General features: G+C 31.9%; 1 protein-coding gene and 1 pseudogene across 1 annotated transcript; one reads left to right on the top strand and one right to left on the bottom strand.

The window, feature by feature from the left end:
• Positions 1-1,486: 1,486 nt before the first annotated feature.
• On the bottom strand, positions 1,487-2,121 carry LOC127728762 (sperm-specific protein PHI-2B-like; annotated as a pseudogene).
• A 4,767-nt stretch (positions 2,122-6,888) lies between these two features.
• On the top strand, positions 6,889-15,447 carry LOC127729187 (protein C10-like). The gene is made up of 3 exons (XM_052236875.1): positions 6,889-6,977; positions 13,479-13,655; positions 14,569-15,447. Exons 1-3 carry the CDS (start codon positions 6,935-6,937, stop codon positions 14,697-14,699), a joined length of 351 nt encoding a protein of 116 aa, XP_052092835.1. The 5' UTR covers positions 6,889-6,934; the 3' UTR covers positions 14,700-15,447.
• The last annotated feature ends 485 nt before the right edge of the window (positions 15,448-15,932 follow it).

The raw sequence follows: 15,932 nt of genomic DNA, 5'->3' as shown, positions 1-15,932 counted from the left end.
GCGACGACAAAACGTTTTTTTTTCCCAAAAACAGACTGATTTTATTTTTGAAAGGTATACATCATCTAGCCGAACTACCAACAGAAAATCTTCAACGACCACAAAGAACAACAAAGACCATTCATTCACAGTCAACATTTTCTCAGAATCCAGGCCAAGAAGGACACTTTGAAATTTGACTTTCTACCAAATATACCTCCGGATATCATCGCCAAGATGCAATTCGCGGAAGAACCAGCTAAGTTGTTCATAGAAATTGTAAGGGGGTCCCAAGTCGTAAGTTATTAACCTTGACACACTCGCGTTAAAGTCGGGTTTTTTGTGTATTTTGTTGATCGATATAAAAAAGGGGCATCAGGACTTTATATCAACTAATGTAAGTCCTTCGGTACTGACATGATTTATATTCATTTCTTAAATTTTCCGTTTATAGAAATTATTAAGAAACTATTGTTACAACTTCCTGTGCTTACTTCTATGCGTGCCTCTCTCTTTTAGTTTGCTTGCATGATTGTTTTTTGATGCTGTTGTATATGTTTGTAGTATTCGATTGAAAGCTCTATAGATCTTACTATGTTCAAGTTATAGTTTGTAACTGTACCGAATCTAAATTATGCTTTCGTATCGTATGTGAAACGATTCAAACGCGAAAAAAAACCAACGGCCTGGTTTCAGGGTCTAAATAGCGATTACAGAATAGAGAATGATGAACAAAAAGCAAAGAATATAAGGGCCAACAAATTTAGATATAAAGAAAAATAGAAAACAAAAATTCTCTCAATCTTTTGTTTCCGGCAAAAACGCAAAAATGGATAAAAGTCGTCATTCAATTAATATAACTCCGTTTTTACGTTTTATCCATGTAATACGTGTTCGTGTATCCCCCCGACACGAAATGCATGTCAGTCGACCATTATATTTTGCATTGAAAATAAGACAAATTATGGTGGTCCAGTCATTTTGATGCATATAAAATCATTTTTATTTATATATATGTATGTTTCCAATAAGCTGTATTTGCTTTGGAATATTTTGTCCGAACATCGAAAAAAATGTCCGAGCTTGATAAATTTTTGATTAGTCTGAAATTTGGAAATGTATAGTTAAAGTTTGATAAGAATTGAATCCGGACCTTTTTGCCACCAACACAAGTTTGCTTTGGCTAGTTTACACCAAGGATTTCATCAGCTGTTGACTGAATACAGAGATCTGTGGTGTAGTTAATGGAACAGCAACCTATCGCTACAAATATAAAAAAATATCTAGGGCCTAGGGGTAAACCTAGAAGAAAGATTTATTTTATTCTAAAAAGTGCAGGAAAATCAGAAAAAAAACAAATGTATATAACTGTTATCTCAATTAATGGAATAAGGACACCGCTTGATTATTACTATAGTAACTGGTACAACAATAGACTCTTTTTGAAATATTTGAGTGGCCCTGAAAAGTGCCTTTGGTTTGTGTCGTTATTTCTGCTTAATCAGGTCTACTTCTTTGACTTCTTGGCGGCCTTCTTCTTTGGTGACTTTGCCTTCTTTGCTGGTTTCTTTGCAACCTTCTTTGCTGGTTTCTTGGCAGCCTTCTTTTTCTTCGGCGACTTTGGCTTTTTGGCCTTCGACTTCGATGACTTTTTAACTGCAGCTTTCTTCTTTCGGGGTGACTTATTAGCCTTAGCATTGTTTGATTTATTCTTTGATTTCTTGGAAATCTTCTTCTTTGGTGACTTTGCTTTCTTTGCCTTTTTCTTGGGAGAAGCAGGTGCTTTTCCAACTCGGAAGCTACCAGTTGCACCAGAAGCACCAGCGGAAGTTTTGGGTCTGACTAAAACACCAGATTTCAATCCCTTTGCGAAAGCCAATTTCATTGCAGGTCCAAGGTGAGATGTGTTGATTCCTTTGTTGTTAGCCAGGATGTACTTCCTAATTGCTTGGACTGAGGACCCTTTTCTGTTCTTCATTGCTTGGATGGCAGCTATACACTCATGGATAAAGTAGATAGCTTCTTGGCTCCACCCTTTGCTCTTGGTTTCTTTGGAGTCATTTTTGCCTTTGCTGGACTTCTCTTTGGAGATTTGCTACTGCTCCTAGACCTAGATTGGGAACGTCTGTTTGGGCTTGGCATATTGGTTACTTGCTATTATTACGTCAAAACATAAGAATGACACAAACAGCTACAGGTACTTCCTTTATGTTAATAGCACGGACGTGATAGTGAGCACCCATAGAAGTTGGATCTGTAAACAAGGAAATATGGCGGACATAGGTTCATTTCAATTGCATGAAATTTACAGGTAATTGTGTGAAACCGGAAAATATTAATGTGGAAATGACTGGTTAGTTCAAATCTTCAAATACCTTAACAAATAACCGTCACTTTAAAATTATTTCGTCATGAAAACATACGTCGAACTTTTAATTGTTGGTTTCTAAAATGTTTGCTCAGTCAAACTGACACTAAGATGGGAAGAACACTGGCGTAAAAGGGTATGGAATTGGTTTTACATGACCAATAAATGATGAGTGTACCAAACCTGATTATTTCAGTATAACTAATGCATGCAATGTTAAAATATTTTAAGAAACCAAAATAGGTTTCCAGATAAACAAAAGCATGTCCGCCATTTTTACTTTGGCAATGTTTATTTTCAACAAAAATAATGTCCACTCGTGTTATTACTATATTGTAAATAAAATATCTTCTCGTTTTTTACAGATAGACTTCTATGTTTTTAAGTATTTCCAAAGACTTAATGAAATCTTGAACTATATATGGGTCGTTTAAAAAAAATGTCGAATTTTCAGTACTCCTATGCTATGGTCACTGTGCTTTTAAAAACGTCTAAACTTACTAAGATGGAGCCGCCTGGCGTCGGTAAGACACTTCTCTCCTATATAATAAAAATACCACGAATACAACACAAATGTTCAGTAATTAAAAAGTTGCTATCAAATAAACTGGAACAAAGAATTTTCTGTTTTTCTGTTTACGTTACAAATCATTTAAAATAGCACATGCTCATGTATATAAACAAATTTGGCTTATGGTGCCTTTAATAGCTTAACTTTTTACGGATTAGCAGTTTCAAAATCAGGGACAATCTGTATAGGTATTACTTCATTCTGTACACGAAGGTTCAAGTTATATTGTAATATATTTTTGTTCATTTAAATCATCGCTTATTTTGTCCATTTTTCTTCATGCATGTGTCAGATATTCATATTTGAGAAAAAAAAATTAAGAAGAAAACTCTATGTTATACTCTGGGTTTTCCCAAAGCAGGATTAAACTGAAAAATGTTTACTAAAATAAATTGCATCAGCTTCAAAACAAAAAAATATGGAAGGTCATGATAAAACATCAAGGAATTATAACATTTACAGAATATCACTTACTAATGACTGCAAACCAGACAGACAAATTGAATTATCTTTATCAAATTAATTAGTTCAAGCTACATATATAAGATTATAGAACTATAGTGTAGAATGTATTATAAAAAATCAGTACAAAATCATGAAAATGAGTAATGCAATCAGGGAAAATCTCTGCCGTACTCTGTTACAGATAGTGTCAATGTCCATATGTACTTCATATAATAAGAAGATGTGGTATGATTGCCAATGAGACAACTCTCCACAAGGGACCAAATGACACAGAAATTAACAACTATAGGTCACCGTACAGCCTTCAACAATAAGCAAAACCCATACCGCACAGTCAGCTATAAAAGGCCCCGAAATGACAAATGTAAAACAATTCAAACGAGAAAACTAACGGCCTAATTTATGTACAAAATAATGAAAAAAAAAAATATGTTACACAGCAGCAAACGACAACCACTGAATTACACCCTCCTGACTTGGGACAGGCACATACAGAATGTGGCGGGGTTAAACTCGTTTGAAGGCGCCAACCATCCCCCTAACCTGGGACAGTTGTGTAACAGTACAACATACATTGTAAGAACAAACTATAAAAATCAGTTGAAAAAGGCTTAACTCAACAGATGGATACAAATAGAAATACATCTAACAGAAACACAGAGTGGACGTGGACGGGTACTTATACTTCCCCATGCACAACAAATAAACATTAAGTACAGATCTGAGAGTACTCTCAGTTACTGACAGCTAGTTCAAATAGATATAGGAAGATGTGGTATGAGTGCCAATAAGACAACTCTCCATCCAAGTTACAATTTATAGAAGTAAACCATTATAGGTCAAAGCCAATAACAACTAAAAACAAAAAAATCATGCATCTAAGACTAAAATATCAATTAGTACACATCCAACATCCAGTGGATTTAGTGTAAAGACGTAATAAACAGTCAGACCTTGTGCAATGCCAAGATACACGTATCGACAGACTGTAGAGCCATGAATGTGCATATGTACTAGTATACAAAAATAATATTTAGTTTAACATCATAGCTTCTTGTCAAGTAAATGCCTGTAACTAAGTAGCTGGCAGTCACAACCTTCTCACAACTGTTATTAAATCGATAGGTTATTTTTGTATGGACGTCCAACTTCTGAAACCATGTTCTAAAGGGTGGTCGTGGTTGGGGGGGGGGGGGGGGGGGGGGGGGTGTCAACAAAACTTTTTAATGTGGAAATTTTGAACCGCCCCCCTCGGCTGATAAATAATGACCGATTCCTTACTGAAAGCAGTTTCAATGCCAATTACAACAAATAGATAAATCAGGTTTTCCCAGACTAAAGTATCAATCGGTACACATCCAACGATTTTAGTGTAAAGACATCATAAACAGTCGGAGAAACGCCAAACTATAAGTAAACAGTATCGACAATCAATGTTACATTTATCTGAGTGGAAAGACATTAGCCAGTATTAATAAAAATTGTTCTCATTTTATGTCAGCTTTAAGATCTTCCTGAAGCTTGAGACAGTCGTTTTGTGATTCAATTTGTCGATAAATTATTCTGTCATCTTCAAAGAGTCTGATTCAGTTATGTTTGATGCATTCTGGAAGGCCATTGGTGTAAATTAGGAATAGTTTTGGTCCTATCACCTGATGTGTCTGGTATTTTTGAAGATGTCTTATTTTCTAAAAGTACTGTTTCAGTTCTATTTGAAAGAAAGCCTTAGGATTCAACCCAGTTTACGATTTGTGCTGGTTTGTTAAAGTATTTCATTTTATATAGTTATCTTTAGTGTGGTATCTTGTCGAAAGCGTTTGCAAAATCCATGATTATAAAATCTATCAGAGACATATATGTCTCTGAATCTATTCATCTATGTTCTCGTCATTTTTTGTGGTAGTTCTTGTATTACGGAGAAATTATGTGGGACTCACATGATCGTTTTGCCCTAAATCCATGTTGTAGTTTATAGAGTGTGTTGTTAGTTTCTAAATGTTGCATCATGCTGCTGACAAAATATATTCGAGTACTGAATTTTGAAGCTATGCATGTTGTGGTTATGATATAGGCCTGAAGTTACCTGGATTGTGTTTATCCCATTTTTGAATACAGGTGTGACGTTTGTGTGATTCCAGTCAGATGGTACCTTGCCTGCATGTTTCCAATGATCAAGATAGGAATACCTGTAGCATGTCGATAAACTGTATTGCCGAAGATGTTGGCAAGGGGGAAATTTACAGCTGAACGTCTTCTTTCCAAAGAAATTCAGTCTGTCGTAAGTGTTTTGGAAAGGAGGATATCTGAATGTTCTGGTTTTTTTTTATTAAGAATTATCAACATGTATATATATTTCCAAAAACAAAATTTAAGATAATTAAGTGTAATCCTTTTTTTATTGGCACTGGCTACGGTTACATGGAAATGTAACAATACTATAAAAATTATTGTTACATTGGAGACTAATTGCCGGAACCGATTAATTACGAATGTAACAATAATATTTGGGTCTACGGTTACATTGCGTTATTGTTACATTAACGCACTGCAATGTACGAAGGGAATAGTAATAAATATGTATTAAAATAAAACTTGAATACTTTTATTTGATATTACAATATTGCATACAATATTTTGATTTTTTATTAACCATGACAGTTTCTACAAATCCAGTATGTTGTTTTTGGAGCATGTTTTAGTCCGACCAGCCATCACAAACCAGTGATACGGCAATGTGCACGCTCTATATTGCATACCGTACAATTCCATTCTGCATTTTCCCTTTATGAAGTTTAAGAAACTTTCTGAATGCCTGATGCTTCAGGTGAAAAATATTTTGTTACTCTTGCGATGTTTACATTTTCGTCCAATATTTTTTTTGGAAGCATGCTAGGTTGTTTAAATACAAGTCAATTGTGAAAGCAATCATGTAATGTTGACATTTGCCGACAGATTGAAATTGGTGGAAACAAGTGTTTTCATTTTCAGAGTGCAGATATTTTGTGATCTTATCAGTCGTGACAGTACATGCTCTATTGAACAGTTTATTAAGTATTCATCAGTAGTGATATTGAACTAAACTGTAGTAGTCATGATTTTTAACAACACCAAACAATCAATACTTATTCGCTGAATAATATTATTATTGTTAATATTATCTAGTACATATCGAAGAATTAAGCAACATAACTATAGAAGGTTTAAGTTTAATAAATCTATCATACATTTGCAGCCTTTAATTTAACAATAACGCAATGTAACCGTAGACCCAAATATTATTGTTACATTCGTAATTAATCTGTTCCTTACCCAACCTTGCATTCTGGCAATTAGTCTCCAATGTAACAATAATTTTTATATTATTGTTACATTTCCATGTAACCGTAGCCAGTGCCTTTTTTATTTAAGCTTTGGGATGAAAATATAGGGCGAAAATGTTAGACCGAATCAATCTAAGTAATGTTATCGTTTAATTTGTATTTGCTCTGGGTTCCTGTTTTTTTTTAGTATTTCTTCCCTTGCATCTTCAACAAACAGTCACGAAGGGTACCATGAGAGTAAATATGCAGCAGTTTACTGTACAAGACTGCAAAGGTGGATCATTTTATGCCGTTAACATAATGTGTAAAATAGGCCTGCACTTTAGATGCATAATGCTTAAATTTCGGAAATTGTTTTAGAGTTTGGCTATTACAGAAATAATTACCATATGTGTAAAAATTGTTTATATATCCTACCGTAGTCTATAATCGGTCATAACATTGGTTCGTTCGGATTTTGTTATTGTACTTATCATACGGGAAAACTCCGCATTGACGTCACTACGCTAATACCAGCGTATAAAATTAGTACAGAATACATTTTTTCTACACTTCTAAATAAAATGATATTTCTAAAGATATGTTTTCATTATTATTCTTAAGTATTGTACAAAAATGCAGATTTTCTAATGGCCATTTCAAACCTGACTTCCGAATGCCTAAAAGCATTTCAGAACTTAAGAAAACCCCTCTTCCGGCCTCCATTGCTTTGTTTACATTCCATTGAGCGTCATCAATCTTAATTGCAGACCAAACAGGCCAAGCAAATCGTATTTTTAAGAATTTCAAAATGGCAAGCACCTTACGTCTTCCGCGATTTTCCCGCGAAAAAAAACCATCCAAATTGAAAGAAAAACTTTGGGAAACAAACGATAATCATGCCATGTTTTTGTTCAGGAATATAGAGTAGGTTAAGAAAAAACAATATACATATATTTTTCATAAAAAAAAATTTGGTTTAATATAAAGAGATCGATATTCTGACCATAAGTAAATATTCATATAAAATTCCATTGATGTCAAATTTCATGGCTAATAATGAGTTTTCCTATTGAATAATCCCCCAATTTATTGCAAACTATTTCAAAGCAATATCATACAAACAAATAATATAATTGACTTGTACTAAAAAATCACCTAATTGACAGTAGAGCAATTTGATTGGATATAACGATTCAATGTGTCACATGGTTTTGAAGCCATTAGAATTTGAATGTAAACAAACCGGGTCAGCTGCTCCCGTATGGAACAACATCGTATATTCAGTGACTGAGAAACAATTATGAGTAACCAAGCTTGACAATACACAGTAATAAAAAAACAAAACTAAGTCTACAGAAAAATAAAATAAAAAATGGCCTTAAGTGCACGACTTACCACCATTGCGGGATACGATGCAGTCCGTGAAGTCCGCCCACTAGCTGCGGAACCGTAGCTCTTAGGTCCTTATGTTATTTTTTGACTTTGTCCGCAAATAGTCAAAAAATAACATAAGGACCTAAGAGCTATGGTTCCGCAGCTATCCGCCCACATAAGGCTTTGATCGTATGTATTTCTGCATAATTATATACAAATTGTATCAAATTTAACATAAATCGATTCACTGACTTATTTACGTTGAGTAGCGGAGCGTCTTTTTACCACAGAACACCACAGAATACCACAGAACACCACAGAATACCACAGAATACCACAGAATACCACAGAACACCTAAAATATACCACAGAACTACACAAATTACAATAAAACTACTGAAATATACCACAGAACATAAAAATTACTTTATAAAACGCAAATCTAATAATTCATAATTATATTATTTCTTTAATTCGGTTACACCAATGACATGACGATTGACTGGATGAGATAAAAATGATCATGACTTTTTTGTTATTTGGCATATTTTTTTTACATTTGGAGACCTTTGAGACACTAAACTAATGCATTGTAATAATGAAAATATAAAAAATAAACATTTAAAAAAATAGTTTAGAGCAAAAAATTACCGCACAGTTTTCACAGTCACATTTTAATCTTTGAATTTTTTTTATTATAAAAATTGTATTCTTGAAATTACTTGACAATAATTTTAACAGGAAGACTGCTATCAACATTCTATTTAATATAATATATATATCATTGATAATGGAATATTTACAAAATTCTTCATTGTTTGGATTCTAGTTGCCACCTGATTTTATAAGGTAATTCAATTAAATGTATTTGATGTCTCCGGTGTGAAACCTTAAATGACATGTTAATTGGCTTGATTGGTGATTACGACAAGTGTCAAAATTGTTTTTAAAATCTAATTAAATTTTGGTACTTTAATTGTGTCTGTGAACTTGCTACGGTCAACATTAATTTTGGACTCAAAAATATAGAATCTATATGTAAATGCTACATATACCAGTTTTTGCAATATAAAGTTTCAGTTCAACGATTTCTAAATGCATATAAAATTTGGTAAAAATCTGAAACATTGTCAAATGATTGGAGAAGATACACACAAAACATAAGAATCCAATAAACAGTCATCAAACTTGAACTTTTTCACAATTAAAAAGACACACTTATAATATGTTATAAGTCAACTCAAATATTACTGTCCTACAACAACTTCAGATATCTTTTTGAAAGTATTTGGTAGCCCTTAACACAGGATTGTTTTATATATAACTCTAAGGGAGAAAACTTTGATGTACAAGCATTATACCCAAGTTTAAACGATTGTTTGAAACAACTCTTAGATATCAGCTTAACAAATTACTTTAATCACTTTAATAAAGTTTAATTATTTGTTGGCAACAATTTTAATTAAATGTCACATTAACCATTTTGATTATTTATTGTAACAACTCTTAACATAAAAAATAATAAAAAAGTGGAAAAAAAAAACTGATAAACAAAATAAATTTAATAAATAATTACGTACATGACGTAATGCATCTAAACATTTTTCAAAAATGAATTAAAAATTACAAAAAAGATTAAAATGTATTTAAAATATAAATTATCTTTGTATATTATGGTTTTAATTGCTAGGGGTTTTCGGTATGATCCCAATTATTGGCCATTCAGTTGGGGGCGTAGCAATAGTGAGTCGACCCTAAATAGAAAAATTAAATTTATTTGAATAATAAATGTCAAATTATAAAAAGAATGAACAATAACACGATAATAATGTCTGATGTGTTAATATTTCGAAGTTCTGTGGTAAAAAGACGCTCCCCGTTGAGTAGTTTATCTCATTTCCCAAAAAATGTCTGAAATAAATTTTAAAATCAACAAAACATGTGGGTCATCCGTGTTTTTATCGGAAATGTGTTTGTCCGGTAAATCCGCCCATGCGCAGTAAAGATGTATGGAGGGCCCATTAATCACAAATTTATGAAAGTAAATGATGATCTATTTATTAATAGACCACTTATAAACAGATTCCAGATAATAAAAAAAAAAAAATTTCAAATCAGAAATAAGTTTTGTAAGCAATAATATGATTATCATTAGCTTTAGGAACTGTATTATATATATCACTAGATATTTTCGTAATAAAGGATTTTTCTTTAAAATTTGACATGCAGTGATGATAAGTACAATTCCTATGAATAAATTTGCAGACGAAATATTATCGGAAGTGACAATTACGGAAGAAATGGGAGTGGGACGGGTTTACCGGACGGGCAGAATTACCGGACACTACTGTAAACAAAAACATGATAAAGCATCAAGTTTCAAGACATAAACAGATAAAGTATAGAAATTTGGTAAATTGATGAGAAAAGAAAGTTGGATACGTTTAGATATCAGCGTGTGTCAGTTAAGGGTCTACGATACAGTTACAGGGGAGGTAATGACGTTGCTAACGTAAAATGTTATTTTCGCGACGTCAAACTGTGACATATCCGGAAAAAAGGCATTTTTCAACTGATTTTTATCATTTAAACTGATTTCACTTGAAAACGAGTTCATGGACCCCTCTTTTTTAAAATGACATTAGGTTTGATTATGTATGAAGATTATTTGTACCAATTTTCATGAAAAAGGCACCAATGAAATTTTTTAAAATTAGATAAATAAACAGCAAAAAATGCCGTTTTTTTCTAAAATCATGAAACTTTGATAAAAATTAATTATTCCAAAGAATTGTTATACAAATTTAGAGCATACTTATGTAAAGAAGATTTTCCAAATGTTTTTACAAAAATCCACTTGTGTTTATCTTTTGAAACAAAAAAGTTAGGAATGTCTATCCAAAGGATAGAAATGTTCAAAAAAGCGAAATTTTTAGTAAAATGTCTGAAAATTCGACCACATTTATCTCTTTAAGTAGCACATGAAGATATATTTTTTATTATATATTTGAATTGACTAGGTGCAAAATAGCTTGTATGCAAATTTTCGTAAAAAAATCACTGTGGGATCAAAACTGTATCGTATGCCCTTACAGTTACAGGGGAGGTAATGACGTTGCTAATGTAAAATGTTATTTTTCACGACTTCAAACTGTGACATATCGTGAAAAGATGCATTTTCGACTGATTTTTTTCATTCAAACTTAATTAACTTGAAAACGAGTTCATGGACCAATCTTTTTAAAAATGACATTTGGCTTTTTGTGTATGAAGATTATTTGTGCCAATTTTTATGAACAAATCACCGATGATTTTTTTAAAATTAAATAAATATACAGCAAAAAATGCTGTTCTTTGACTAAAATCATGAAATTGTGATAAAAATGAATAATTTCCCAAGAATTGTTACTCAAATTCAAAGCAAACTTATGTAGAGAAGATCTAGATGCTTTTACGGAAATTCGCTTGCGTTTATCTTTTGAAACAAAAAAGTTAAGTATGTCTTTCCAAAGGAAAGAAATGTCCAAGAAACCGAAATTTCCAGTAGAGGTATAAAATTTCGACCCCATTTATCCCTAAAAGTAGCATGTGCACATGAAGGTATATTTTTTATTACATATTTGAATTGACTAGGTGAAAAATAACTTGTATGCACACTTTCGTCAAAAATTCACTGTTGGATCAAAACTGTATCGTATGCCCTTAAGACCGGTTCTCCTTGAAGAGTTGCTGTGGTCAACAAACAATATGAAAAAAAGAAAAGAAACAGTTGTAATACCAACAACAGTCATGGAAATATAACGTGAGGGTACCGAAATTGCACCTATTTTGACAGTTTTTTCATTGACTTTTATTTAAGATCCAGACAAAAGTTTCCATTCTGTGTTTATTTTGTAGATGTATCCTTAATTACTACATCCTTCCACAAAGGAGTACTAGTAGGCCCGGTAAGACCCCTTTTTGGCCCCAAAATGTAGTGTTTTTACAAAGTAGTTAAAAATGTCACTTTTATCTATTTATTGGAAAGTAGAATACTTTTGTTACATGGATATGGGCTGTTTTTGACAAAACAGTGGACATGCATCAGGTACTAGCATCATTTTTTCATGCAAAAATACTGAAATCTTCACCATTTTAGCATTTGTGCTAATTTTAAGAACTGGCTGCATTTGTGTTCAATCTTAATATTTAAATATACATGATATATGTTGTATTTAATGATAATGAAATAACATATATAAATGTTGAGACTGAACATGAATGTGGCCACTTCCATTTTAGACAAAAACCACCCGAAAAGAGACGTTTTATGGCATATTTGATAGATTTTCATATTTAAGCGTGAATTTGAGCCCCTTTTATGACCAAATCAGTTAATATCTTTAACATAAACTAATTGAATCGACTAAAGTAGACACTTTAGTGTTTAAAAAATGTCAAAAATCTTTAATCAGATGTACTTCCAATATTAGGCCGAAATTAGCCCTTATCCATTGTTAATGTTATCGGACCTTCTCCTTTAATATTGAATCCATTTTGAATCATAGAAAGATGGGGTTGAACAGACCTCCAAACGACACAAGATTCTGTAATGAGGAGTACCTAAATTGCATCCATGTTTATTTTTTTTACCTTTTTTAAAAAAAATTATAGATAGTTACATGTATATACTATATATGTTATTTTTTTTTTCACCTTTTTTAAAATCTTTTATTGATAGAAACTCAATGGTGTACATGATGTATGTTAGGCCCATTTTCGGCATGCTTAAAATACAATTTTTGATAAGTTACCGGTTTACTTTAGAAAAGAGAATGGAAACAGGGAATGTGTCAAAGAAAAAACAACCTGACCAAAGAGCAGAAATATTATATGACATTGTACATATCAACATGATTAATTCATTAAAATTTGACATGTTTGAGGAAATATATTACAGAAAAATTATTTACTTTGGACAATTATGACATTAATTAGTCATTACAAAATCTACTGTAAATTTTGAATCTGTAACCTTTATATTTATGGTTTTGTGTCTGGCTTTAGTATGTACAGACATATTGGTTAACATATTATAAGAATTTTATTGTTTGTAATGCAGCAGTTGATTTTATCAATTTGAAAGTTAATATTAAAAAAAAAAAAATACACTCTATCATGCCTATCCAACACAGCTTTTTTTTTTTTGCAGTCCAAATTCATCTTGTTAGACCCAGTTTGTAGCATAAATGTGAACATTCAGTAAATTGAAAAACAATCCAAAAAGTATCAGGAAGCTTTATATATCATGTATATACTTTCATGAATATCCAAAATCTATCATCAACCATGATGTGATTACGAGATAAAAGATACAAGATAAAACAAAAAATTAGATAATCTACTTCAGACACAAATAATCTATTTTTTGTCTCAACAGAAGCTCTTCAGGATGTTCTAAATGCATTCCGACAACCAGATAATGCACACCGATTGAATGAAGCCAAAGATAATGCAGGAAATGATATGCTGAGAATGATGCAGATTGTGTTTCCATTGGCAACGCAAATACAAATGGAAGTGATTGAAAAATATGGTTTTCCTGGAGATGGAGACGGTAAGACTAAATAAGGAAATGTGTAATAAATGTAAACTGGTTCTCTTTCTTGCCACATACAGGTATCTGAGTCCCCTAGTTGTTTAGTTTTATAGCCAAACAAATAAAGGACAGGGTACAAGTCTAGTAATAAATGCTAGGTGGTATCTACATTTGCATAATCATATGAAATGTAACCATTGTTTCTTGGGGAGGTTAAGAAATGTGTCAAGAGCCATATATAGGATAGAATTTGAAAACACAGCCCCTGTTCCATTCCCCTTCACACAAAAATTTATTGTAAAGCAATGCTTATAAACATGTATGAGGTAAATTTACAATAATAAGCATATCGCATACATTATAATAAAATGAATAGCTACAAAAATGGTTCATGACAAGGTATATATCATATTAAGTTATTTGTTTTTCAAAAAAAAATCATTGCATGTATGTTTCATAAGAATCTTTTTATTAGCTGACAACTGACAACAATCAAGAGGCATTCCATATCAAATTCAACATTCATAACTGTATGTGCTTGCTGATACAAAGTCACAACAATGCATAGACAAAAAAACAAATGTTATAACATGTGACCATATTTCAAGGTTGTAGCATAAAAAAGGTAATTTTAAGAATTGAATGCTTCTTTTGTAATTTTATAGGGTTGATAAAGTGTTGACTGTGCCAACCTATTAGTATGAAGTGCTTCATACAAAATGTGCTACAGTCAATGCTTTTACACCCGAATCAAATCACAAAAATATAGAGAATAGAGAAAAATGAATAATAAATTAACAACAGAGAAAAAAGGCCTGAAAAATTAAAAAATACATTAATATTATAAATGAAAACCCCCATTCATGACCTATTTATAGCACCGATAAAAGAATATTAATGACTTAAACATGTTAAATGTTTTTTTTTTCAGGTATCATCCGATTTACACAGGCAGTAAAACTGTATGAAAAACAAGATCAAGATGTGACATTGCTAAACAGAGAACTTAAATCATTTCTCATACCATCAATGAACATATTGCCTCCTGAAGGGGCCTCTTGATATAAGCTTTCTTTGAATTTATATTTAATTGCTTGTATTTAATTATGAACTGAAGCAACTCCATTATTTACCATCTTGATAGTGTCTGTTGTGAACGTTAAATCATACGTAATGTTGATATCGTTGTGTGAATGTAACGTTTTCCCTGGCAAAATTTACATTTGCATTACGAAATTTCACCAACTTGTGGCATACGAATGACATCTTTTGTTTTTACACATGTTGTTAATTCTACATTTCATTAGTAACTGCTATTTACCTGTTTTATATTGCTAAATCTGTGTCAGGACTGATGAATATGAGCGTACATTCAAAAGCTTATACCATTGTGCATTTGTTTACAGTGATACACATGATTGACATTGAATGTGAGCAACCAATTTCTTACATGCAATGTTATGTGTGCGTATGAAAAGGGGATTTCTCATGGTTAAAACTGTTAGTTATTTTGAATTCGAATTTATAGGTAATTACTTGTCACACACAAAAACTTTTACAAACAAATTTACTTTCTACCAACAATAAGGTAAGGTCCACCTTTAAAATACAGGTTTTCCTTAAATTTTGAAACTGATATAAATTGAAAAACTAACAGTATTATCTATTTATTTACATGAGACAAACCGGGATGCAGTATTCAGTATGTAGGTGAAACCAGATGCTATTTATGTAAATGCACGCAAGAACACCTTATTGTGCCTGTAATTATTGTTTTGCTTTTTAAAAAATAAAATTGTTATTTCCTAAAGCTATTTAGTTAAGTCATTAGTTTTGTGAGACAACATTTGGCAAAGGTATTTTGCATAGCAAAAATTACAGATTGAATATTTTAAAACTTTTATTGTCATAAAGATTGACAGCAATTACAACAGTGTCCATATACAAACTATTACCGTTAGACAATTACAACAGTGTCCATATACAAACTATTACTGTTAGACAAGTACAACAGTGTCCATACACAAACTCTTACTGTTAGACAATCACAACAGTGTCCATATACAAACTATTACTGTTAGACAAGTACAACAGTGTCCATATACAAACTATTACTGTTAGACAAGTACAACAGTGTCCATATACAAACTATTACTGTTAGACAAGTACAAAGATGCATATTTGGATTTGAAAGTCAACTAAGATATATAATTGGACGCAAGAGCTTAGTATAAAAAACTAATATTTATTAGTTTAACAAAACCTTTGAAAGACTAGAATGATTGATGGTTTGAA

Source organism: Mytilus californianus, unplaced genomic scaffold (assembly GCF_021869535.1).
Source record: "Mytilus californianus isolate M0D057914Y unplaced genomic scaffold, xbMytCali1.0.p SCAF_2, whole genome shotgun sequence".
Lineage (NCBI taxonomy): Eukaryota > Metazoa > Mollusca > Bivalvia > Mytilida > Mytilidae > Mytilus > Mytilus californianus.
The sequence above is the reverse complement of the archived record's forward strand: the minus strand, read 5'-3'. Positions and strand labels throughout refer to the sequence as shown.

Excerpts from the sequence above, each read along its gene's own strand:
- LOC127729187 (XM_052236875.1), top strand. The coding sequence starts at position 6,935 with ATGAGAGTAAATATGCAGCAGTTTACTGTACAAGACTGCAAAG. Across the intron at positions 6,978-13,478 it reads TACTGTACAAGACTGCAAAG|AAGCTCTTCAGGATGTTCTA; the intron begins GTGGATCATTTT and ends TTGTCTCAACAG. Across the intron at positions 13,656-14,568 it reads TTTTCCTGGAGATGGAGACG|GTATCATCCGATTTACACAG; the intron begins GTAAGACTAAAT and ends TTTTTTTTTCAG.